This window comes from Camellia sinensis, chromosome 14 (assembly GCF_055761805.1).
Source record: "Camellia sinensis isolate YWXY chromosome 14, ASM5576180v1, whole genome shotgun sequence".
NCBI lineage: Eukaryota > Viridiplantae > Streptophyta > Magnoliopsida > Ericales > Theaceae > Camellia > Camellia sinensis.
The window spans coordinates 74,642,285-74,653,154 of NC_138974.1; the positions used below are offsets into that span (position 1 = coordinate 74,642,285).

General features: G+C 31.7%; 1 protein-coding gene across 2 annotated transcripts; it reads left to right on the forward strand.

The window, feature by feature from the left end:
- The first annotated feature begins 3,740 nt into the window (after positions 1-3,740).
- Positions 3,741-7,895, forward strand: LOC114262346 (protein disulfide-isomerase 5-1). Of its 2 annotated transcripts, none has more exons than XM_028202713.2 (5): positions 3,741-4,219; positions 4,786-4,844; positions 4,928-5,103; positions 7,334-7,439; positions 7,634-7,895. In XM_028202713.2, the coding sequence occupies exons 1-4, from the start codon at positions 4,097-4,099 to the stop codon at positions 7,426-7,428; spliced, it is 453 nt and encodes a 150-aa protein (XP_028058514.1). In that variant the 5' UTR covers positions 3,741-4,096; the 3' UTR covers positions 7,429-7,439; positions 7,634-7,895. The 2 variants fall into 2 exon arrangements, with proteins under 2 accessions (XP_028058514.1, XP_028058512.1); XM_028202711.2 differs by having other exon boundaries at positions 3,752-4,219; positions 7,631-7,895.
- Positions 7,896-10,870: the final 2,975 nt, after the last annotated feature.

Consider the following 10,870-nt stretch of genomic DNA (forward strand, 5'->3'; position numbering starts at 1 on the left):
ATAAAGATAAAAATTAAAAAATTATTTAAAAAAATAATTTCATGACTTATAGATAAATAAACATATAAAAATTGATAAATAATTTATAAAAATTAATTTCGTGGCCTACAAATAAAGATAAAGATTAAATAATTGATTTACAAAAAAAGTAAAACAATAAAATTTAGATAAATATATGATTTGTTAATCTATATATCTATCAAAAACATATATATCTAAATCTTTATTTTCATTTTCTCATATTTTTTTTCTCCTATCACATATTATCTTTTTTTATTTTAAATTTTTTATCCTATGAAATGTCCTTATCTATAACTTCTTATCTCCTATTGAATTCTTAACCTTCTTTTGATAATTTTTATTATTCGTTATTATCTACCAAGTGATAAAGACCAAATGTAGTTGTTTTGTTAAAAGCCTCCAAATATTTATTCTTAAATTCTCATAATTTTGAAACTCTCTCTTTCCTACGTGGCAACCTTCTTTGACTGCCTTTCATGTTTTCTATTTTTCTTCATTTTCTATTTGTTTGATTAATTATAATTGAAATTAATTTCATTGCTTATGGATAAAGATTTGAATTTCAAAATTTCTCCATATAGATAAACATATAAAAACTAAAAATTAATTTTATAGTCTACAGATAAAGATAAAAATTAAACAATTAATTTAAAAAAATTAATTTCACAACTTATAGATAATTTAAAATTTCTTCCTATAAATAAACAAATAAAAGTTGATAAATAACTTATAAAAATTAATTTCATGGCCTACAAATAAAGATAAAGATTAAATAATTATTTTTTTTATTAAAAAAAAAACAAAATTACTCATTTTTTCTTCCCTTCATTTCGTACTTTAATTAATTTCATTATAGATAAACATATAAAAATTCATAAATAATTTATGAAAATTTATTTCATGACCTATAGATAAAGATAAAAATTAAAAAATTATTTAAAAAAATAATTTCATGAATTATAGATAAATAAACATATGAAAATTGATAAATAATTTATAAAAATTAATTTTGTGGCCTACAAATAAAGATAAAGATTAAATAATTGATTTACAAAAAAAGTAAAATAATAAAATTTAGATAAAGATATGATTTGTTAATCTATATATCTATCAAAAACATATATATCTAAATCTTTATTTTCATTTGCTCATATTTTTTTTCTCCTATCACATATTATCTTTTTTTATTTTAAATTTTTTATCTTATGAAATGTCTTTATCTATAACTTCTTATCTCCTATTAAATTCTTAACCTTCTTTTGATAATTTTTATTATTCGTTATTATCTACCAAGTGATAAAGATTAAAAAAAAAAATTATTGACTCTGAATGAGAAAAGTATTAATAATGAAATTGGTTCGCTCTAAATGAGAAGAGTATTAATAATGAAATAATAAAGGCTACATGGGAGAAAGCAGCACAAAAATCTCACAAAATTAATTTTCTTCACTATATTTATAAAAGATAATAATTTGATATTCTTTCTATTAGTTATTAAAAATAAATTGCAATAGATCATTTATTTATTTTTTATTTTTTTTAAGGCTGTCATTCGTTATAGTATTTCTCCAATCCCATCTCTAAATTCTCTCTTTGAAATTTTTGTTTTTTCAATAATTAAGTTTAGAATCAATTTTTATCAAATTTGTTTTCTTGGTCCTTATCAAGACGAATAAAACTTTCATTTAATATATGAAATTAATGAATATAATACAAAGATGATAAGGAAGTATTATATGTTTGTTAATATCTCTATGTTATTTTAGTTGATTTGTTATATTATACTATGAATTTAGAGCCCATATAATTTAATTCAATGTCCATGACTTTATTTGTATTCGACCATTTTTTCCCACAGATATATATATATATATATATATATATATATATTTTGGGTATATAATGATTAAAGCTATCATTTGTTATATTTCTTCAAGTACAATTCAAATAATTTTTCATCATTTTTTTTATAAATAAAATAGATTAAAACTATTCTCTTATATAATTTTTATAATACTATTAAATTCTTATCTTGATTAATTTTTTTAAAATGACGTTGGATCTATGCAAGTATTCTTCAAACTATGGAGAATGATTTATACTTTGATATGATATGCGTGTGTCATTGATAGAGGAAATTAAAGATAGAGAGTTGCTAATATAATCAATTAATGATTTGTTTGAGAAGTTCTTTTTATAAACAAGGCAACAAACTTAGATTAAAATTTTTAAAAAACTACTTATCTATCTATACTATAGATATAACCAAATGTAGTTGTTTTGTTAAAAATCTCCAAATATTTATTCCTAAATTCTCATAATTTTGAAACTCTCTCTTTCCTACGTGGCAACCTTCTTTGACTGCCTTTCATATTTTCTATTTTTCTTCATTTTCTATTTGTTTGATTAATTATAATTAAAATTAATTTCATTGCTTATGGATAAAGATTTGAATTTCAAAATTTCTCCATATAGATAAACATATAAAAACTAAAAATTAATTTTATAGTCTACAGATAAAAACAAAAATTAAACAATTAATTTAAAAAAATTAATTTCATAACTTATAGATAATTTAAAATTTCTTCCTATAAATAAACAAATAAAAGTTGATAAATAACTTATAAAAATTAATTTCATGGCCTACAAATAAAGATAAAGATTAAATAATTTTTTTTTTTTTAAAAAAAATTACTCAAAAACTACTTATAAATTATAATTAAAAGTTGATATTCATAATTTGATCCCACAATAATAATATACACCACTGATTTAAAAGTCCAAGTAAATTTATGATAACTTTTATGAGCTTATAGAATTTCTCTCTTTTAATGTTTTGTTTAGTCTAATATAAGTTATTTATGTTATTAATTTGGTGTTAACCACATCACAGCCAATGGAATCACCCTCCAGATCTTCATTTCTTTATTCTTTAACTTCTTCCATGGTGTATGTTGTTCTGCTTTATGCTGTTCTGTTGCTGTGTTGTAGGTTGCAGGTGTGTAGTGTTGGGATTTGATGGGTAGTGTGGGAGGTTTTTGGTCTGCTATGGAGGATTGTTTATTTATGGGAAGGATGCTTTATTGTACAGATCAGGAGGTATTTAGGTGGTTTTTGGGCTGAACTGTTTGGGATTTGGCCTGCTGGTTGAATTCTGCGTCCATGCCGGATAGTCATTTGTTTGGTCTCTTAGTTCGAAGACGTAGTCTAGCTCTCTATCTGTTTGTCTTTTTTCTTATTTTCTGTTGTTAGTTCCTCACCAACTGGCGCTGGGAGCTTCTGTTTAGCTCCAAGCTCCCCTTATTAATGTAATATTTCATACAATGTTTGTTGCATCAATAAATATTTCTTTTTGCTGATCAAAAAAAAAAAAAAAAGGTTATTTATATTAAGTGATTATGATACTATTATTCTCAATAGTTTTTATAATTAATAATTTCTTATGCATATCAAATTTTATTGTGAAATTTTGTGGGTTAATTATTGTTAACATCTACCCAGATGGCTTAATATCATGGTTTGTTTCTATTAAAATATAATTTAAGATTAAGATGATTTATTTATCACATAAAATATAAATAATTTTTTTTTTCGTGCATCGCACGGGTTACTGCTGGTAAAGATAAAGAATAGAATCTATTTAGAGTAAAATAGAGTAGGAATAGAAGCTCTCTATTTTAATATTATTATTAAATTTCTTATTACGTTACCGATGGAGCAGAATCGGAGTGAGGATTATATTTGTGGGTTTTGGTGGGATGGAGGAGAGTTCCTTGAGGATCGGGTCAAGAGTGAGGGAAATAGGGATTGGGATGGGGTAGGGCCCCAACCCATACTTGACCCGTTGCCATGCCTCAGTCTGGACTTTCGGTTCGCGCGGGCCTAGATATAATTGGGCCTTGTGTGGTTCGTTGGGCCAACCGTCTTTAAACCGTCAGATTCATTCACAAGCAAATCGTAGAGATCGATCACCGGCAGTCAGTGCAATCCCCCTCCTGCACTGAACTTCCGAGGAGAGAGAAACAAATCTCAAAACGCTGAAATTGAAAGAGAAAGGACAAGAAGAAGAGCTGCGATGAAACGCCATCACCACCACCACTGTTCTGTGATTCTCATATCACTTCTTGTTGTTGTATCGAATCTATTAACTGTTGAAGCTGAAGTCATAACCCTAACCGCTGATACATTCAACGACAAGGTCAAATTCATCATCCTAAACAATCTTAGTTAATTCGTCTTCTCTACTCGATTTCAACTAGGGTTTAGATATGTTCTTGTTGATTTTTACTTGTAATTCATCTCTCTTTTTTAATTTATACTCGATCTCAATTCTTTGATCTCAACTATGTTCGGTCCTTCTTTGAATTTCAGGTAAAAACCAGTTATCTAAACATAGTAGCTCGATAATGAGGAATTGAGAATTGTTCTGTATTGTTTGACTACTTTTTTTTTTTTTTTTTTATAATTAATTTTATTATATCTACAGACCTATGATGAGAACAACTAGGCTAGCATGTGGTGTTTCAAATCAATTTGCTTTAAATATGAAATCCATAAAAAGCCCAACATGTTGCATTGAAATGTTAATTGATTGTCATTGGAATTGTTATTTAATGATATGTTTGGCAAAACTTCTTGTTACTACAAGTGGCATATGCTCATACTGACTACTGTATTATGTTTTTTCTTCTATACTTTTCTTTCATCATTCTAATGCTTGTTTACACAATGTTTAATCATTGTTTGTGTGTGTGTTTCATTTAGGTGAAGGAGAAAGACACTGCGTGGTTTGTGCAATTTTGTGTTCCTTGGTGTAAGCACTGGTAATGATTTCAGACTGGAGTTTGTTCTAATGGTTTTTATTGAAACCTTTTGCCTTATTTTATCATTTGTTAATGGTTTTCAGTAAAAAGTTGGGATCATTATGGGAAGACTTGGGGAAGGCAATGGAAGGGGAGGATGAGATAGAGATTGGACAAGTTGATTGCGGTACAGATAAACCAGTTTGCAACAAAGTTGATATTCATTCATATCCTACATTCAAGCTCTTTTATAATGGAGAAGAAGTTGCAAAGTACCAAGGTACATGTCTTGCTTTGTATCGTTTAAATACAGTCTGCACATCACTCTTTAATTTGAAATTTCAAGCATAATAATTCATTATTTTGATCCAAAGCACTAGCGTAGGATTGTGTCCACTGGCTTTGATATCGTACTTTGCTAATATTTGTATTTAAAATATTCTTCTTATATAGTAATTGTATGGCAGGGCAATAAAGGATATAGAATGCGCATTAGCCATAGCCCTTGGATTTGGTAATGAATTGAGTGAAATAAACAGTGTGGAAACTTGGAGAAAAAATATATGCATAATATTGAAGCCTCATAAATCAAAAGATGAATGAAAAAGAGTATGAAATTGGCTTTAACCCACATGTAAAAGAAAAGGATAAGTTCTGTATATTGCACACAGCTGGCATGAATTTGCCACTTTTCTCCCCAACTCCAACCACCTCTAAAGGGAGCAACCAAAAAGAGACCTAAGCATGAAGTGAAATTCATTATCTAAGAAAACATTCTTTGATTAGTATGTCAATGCGGGTACATGGGTCCACCTCACCACGTGGTCCCCCCCCCACATTTTCACAATGTCATCTTCATACCTCACAGATCAATGTGCCACCATGTCAACTGCATAAGGCGACACATGGACCTCCCAAACACTCCCACTTAACTGCCTTCTTAGGTTAAGTTATGTCGATCACAAGACTAATGTATGTAGTGCGTTAGCAACCAACTCAAGGCGCTCAAGGACAATCTCCAGAGGCGCTCTCAGCATTTAGCCATAACACGTTCCATTGGTTCTTCCTCTGAGAACATCTATGCTCCACTTGCTATAATATGTTCGGTTCTCCCTCAGCTAAGCCGAGCATTCCTGAACCCAATTGTGTCTCCAATGACACCATGATACGTACCCTCGTGCTTGCTTAGTCCAAGAGCAGGGTTGAGGGACCTACTTGAGGTTGGTGGTGCAGCCATGGGGTGCCTGAATGTTTGTTACCTTGTGACCCACGGTAGGACATCTAGGGCCATAGGTAGCTAAAGTTAAGGTTTAGTTAATGTGTTTGTTTTACTCTTTTTCAAGGGACTTGCACCTTAACTGTTCTTCAAAAGAGAAAGATCTTTGGATTCCAGATCAAGATAAAGGCATGTGGCATGCTTCTATCCTTTGATGCCTGAGGAACATTTCCTATACCCTCTAGAACTGAAATCTCTGGAATTAATAGGTAGAATGGCTTAATTATAGGGATTTTAGATCTGGCAGAGGCAACCGCTTGTCCCTCATACCCACTACCAAGGGCATGTGCGGCGGACTGGCCACCATGGTTGGGTCATACTTATATATGGTGAATCATCTCCGCGTATGAGCAATTCATCTCCTCCCTTAACCAGGAGACCAATTTTTCTCCTCCAAGTCTCCATTATTGTCCTTTCTCTCTCTCATTTCCTGAAGATATTTTGGCTCTCACCCAACACACCTATGGAGATATTGTGCCTCCTACACTTCTACCATACTTTCATTTGACAATCTCCGACAACAAATACCCCTTCTTATATAGCTTGTGGCATTTTGGATAAGCACATTACAAAGCTGCTACACACCCTCCCTGATGAAGTTGCGGAGCCTGATTTAGATTTAGAGTGACTAGTTCGCTCGAGTGGGGTGTTGGTCCACTACTGCTTGAGCAGACTTTAGACCATGGAATGAAGAGCCGCTCAAGTGGACTTGTCCGTTTTGGCACACATGGAAAGGGCAATGTCTTTCTTGCCTCTTGGCTTTGGTAACTAGCCTCCAAATCCTAATAGCTCTAGGTGCAAGTACTAGCACACCCCTCTATAACTCTATTATAAGTAATTTTTGGTATGCAACAAGTGAGCGTTTTTAGATTGGAATGATGAGAGACTCTTGTAACTTCTCTATGCTTGTTTGAGATCATAGTGAAGCTACAGCGACTCCATGGACGTAGCCCTTGTTTTGAGGTAAACTACATAATTTTTTGTGTCTAGCATGTATGTGCGTGCATTCGATCTACTTTTGTTCTAGAATCAGTTGTTTGCGTGTGTGATTGTTCATGTCTCGGAGGTTTTGTGATTTGTCTGTCAAAACAGCAAAACTCCCTACACATAGATCCTCATTGACAGTCTATGCATATAAAGTTTCTGTTATAAGTTGCTTCATATCACTCAAATTATATAAATTCTTTTGCCTACTAGTGCTATTTATGAACTTGCAAAACTGTCATATAACCAGGACCGAGAGATGTGGAGTCACTTAAAATATTTGTTCTGGAAGAAGCAGAAAAGGCAGCAACTGAAGCGCAGCTCGAGAGTGAGAAAGAGTTGTGATTGTCTATCAGGTAATTAACGATGTTACGTGTCTGTTACCCTTTTGTACATTTAGAACTCCTAGAGAATGAAAATATGATAAAGCATCCAACAACGAGTGTATTCTACATTCCACCTGTAATTTCTTTTGAAAACACATTATGATGACATGGGTTGATTGATTGATAAAATATTTTTGTATTTGACTCCTGATAATTTCCAGCAGTATGTGGCTTAACATTGATCCATGTCCAATCTTGGAGACGCATCAGCCCTTAACCCGAAAGCAGGATAGCAATTAAAAAGTTTTGGCAGAAATTTCTGTAATGTTCATTATTTTTTGTTGTATGATTGGATTGGACAAGCAGATGTGAACTAAACTTGTAGGTGAGCTCATTTATTTGTTAGCAAATCTCTTTCTAGATTAAATCTTGTCAATGAGGAACTTGATATCAAAAGTATGAAAGTTTTTGGATAAATTATACTAATCTCTCTCGCAAGTTTAGCAAAATTACATTAGATTCACTTAAATATAATTTCTTATAACATTTAATCCTCTTTTATTGTGAAATGTATATTTCATCGTGTTTATCTTTGTATTTTCAAATTTCAATTAGGGTATTTATGTCAAAATAATAAAAATTATTTTATTTTCTTCAAATCACAATATAAGGTTGTATAATCTTTGCAGTTTTTACTTTTGATACACAGACACGCAAGTTTCAAATCACAAGATAAGTTTGTATAATCTATGAAGTTTTTTTAATTTTTTACACGCAAGTTTCTTCTACATGGAGTGGGCATAGGAAAAAAATATTCAAGGTGTGTTGAGAAGCTCTATTTAATTTTTCTCTTCTGCAAAGGTGGGATGTACAATTTGGTGACGTATTATTGTATCCATTTACCTAGACTGCTTTGACAAAGTAAAGGAAACTTTTAAGTTTGCGTAAATTTGAATAAAAATTAAAAATTAAAAAATATGAGTAAAATATAGATTTTTTTTTTTCTATTTCCATTGTCTTGGAAGTGCATGCGTTGGGAGAAACATTTTGAAGAGAGAATTCGTCGGCCCCCGCCTTGGTCTATATCCATTTTGAACGATGATAACTAAACCCAAAAAACAGATTGATATTTTGCTGGAAGAAAGAGAATCATGGATTGTTTTGCCACACATTCCAAAATGTTTTGTAATGAATTCACTTTCGGCGGCGGCACAAAATTGGTGAAGATTCGGACTTTATTTCAGCTGTAGAGGTGCTTTGATGTCATTCTAGTTTTTAAGGTACGCACCACTTTGCTCCAAAATAGGAGAGAGGCGAGGATAAAGATAGATTTTACCTTGATACAATCACACCCCCAAAAACAAAATGAGTCTGGAACATCGGCCGCATTTCCTTGCGGCCCTACTTGTTGCGCTTTAAAACGACGTCATTTTAAATCTTTTTTTCTCCCTTCTTATTCAGTTCCTTTTCGTTTTTGAGCCCCAGCGAGATGAACAGAGTGGCAGAGCGACGATGAACGGAGTGGGCTGGGGCAACGAACGGAGGGCGACGAACGTGAGGCCGTGAGAAACGAATACGATGAGGCGAGTGGAGGCGACGAACGCAAGGCCGCGAGAAACAAACACAATGAGGCGAGTGGAGGCGACGAACGCGAGGCCGCGAGAAATGAACACGATAAGGCAATGAAAGCGAGGCGGTGACGAGGTCCGTTAGCTATGAGAACATGGTACAAGTTACTGAGTTTGATCATTTTCACTTGTTTTCTTAAGTGATTGAATGGGTTTATGAGGGTTTTGAGGAAAATCTAGATGAGAAAATGGGGTAAATTACAAAACCCAAATGGAGATTTCACAGAGTAAAACTAAACACAAACTTTCCGTCTCTTTTCCTTCTATTTTCTCGCAAGAAAGTCGAGTTTTAAGAACAACCCAAAACAAGGTCTCCAGTGAGTTGGCTGGAATGTTCAATGAAGGTTAAGAACAATACCCACTAAAGAAATTGCAGGCAAGTTTGCAGAGAGAGAGAAAATGAAATGTTGGAAAGAAGGAGATGTATGGAGAGGATGGGCAGAAGTCATATTTTGGAGGTGGGGGTGGAGGTGGAGGTGGGGGGATAATAACATCACTATAGTCGTTTTGGCGAGCGCAGCAACAGGGGCTGCAGGGAAGTGCGACCGATGATCCGAACTCAAACAAGATATAATTTATAAGTCAGGACAAGCATTAAACAAATAACAATGATTGAGACCTCCAATTTTGGGAATTCCCACAACTCTCAAAATGATTTGAATCACTCATGTGAGAGAGATAGGGAAAAAAAAAAAAAAAACAAAAAATAAATACATAAGTGGTCCAAATCATTTTGGGGGCCATGGGGGTCTCAAAAAATGTTGGTCTCAATCATTTTTGTTAAACAAAATGCAGGGAGGCCCAAAAAAAAAAAAGAAGGAAAAAACCAGAAATTTGATTAGAAAAATGCAATGAATCTTACCTTAACTATTTCGAATTTATCTTAAAAGAGATTGTGTAATTGAGATTGAATTTGTATGGCGTGAAGTTCATGTGTAGAATAAATTTGAACCATAAGATGATAATTTTAAATAATTTCTAAATAGTTAAGTCTGAAATTATAATATTATTAATTTAATAATAGTAATGTAACACCTCAAAAAGACACAGTGCAAAAACTCTTTGAGATGCTTTGTTTGGAAATATATTATTTTAGTAACTTTTTGATTTTTTAATTAAACTATGAAGTAAAAAAATTAAGTGGGCTTGTTTGGTTTGAATTTGAGAGATGAGTTTTAGAAAAAAATTTCTCAAAAATTGTTTGGTTTGAGATTTTTCTCAAAAAATTTACAAAATCACTCTCTCTCTCTTACACATCAATCAATCACTTTTTCTCTCTCCTCTCTCCTTCTCAATCACTTTTTCTCTCACACATATCTACTAAATTCTTCCAAAATATCAAATCATCTCAAACTCCCACAAAAAATTTATCTCTCAAAATATACAACCAAACAAACCAAAAAAATTTCTAAAATAACTCTTCCAAATTTTTTTCAAAAACAACTCTCCCAAAAACAAACCAAACAAAATGTTTGGAATAATTTTTTAATTTTTTACTAAAAGTTGTGCAAAAATTAAAAAGAAAAAGAAATTTTTTATTTTTTTTTATATAAATTGTTATTTTTTTTAAAAAAAAAATTTAAACTAAAATATTGAATTCTCAAACAATTTTTTTGGCAAAAATCACGCTTAGGCCTCAATCATTTCACACCACAGAAAGCATCTCAAATCAAACCCCCGAAACAAAGACCACAATCACGCTTAAGCCTCAAAATTTGAGGGCCCAAAATATTTTTTTTATCTATGTAATATTAATAGTTCGAAAATGAGGCCCAGCCAAATGCCTTTTTAACTTCAAAAGACAATAATAAGACAAGTTTGGGACCCCAAATT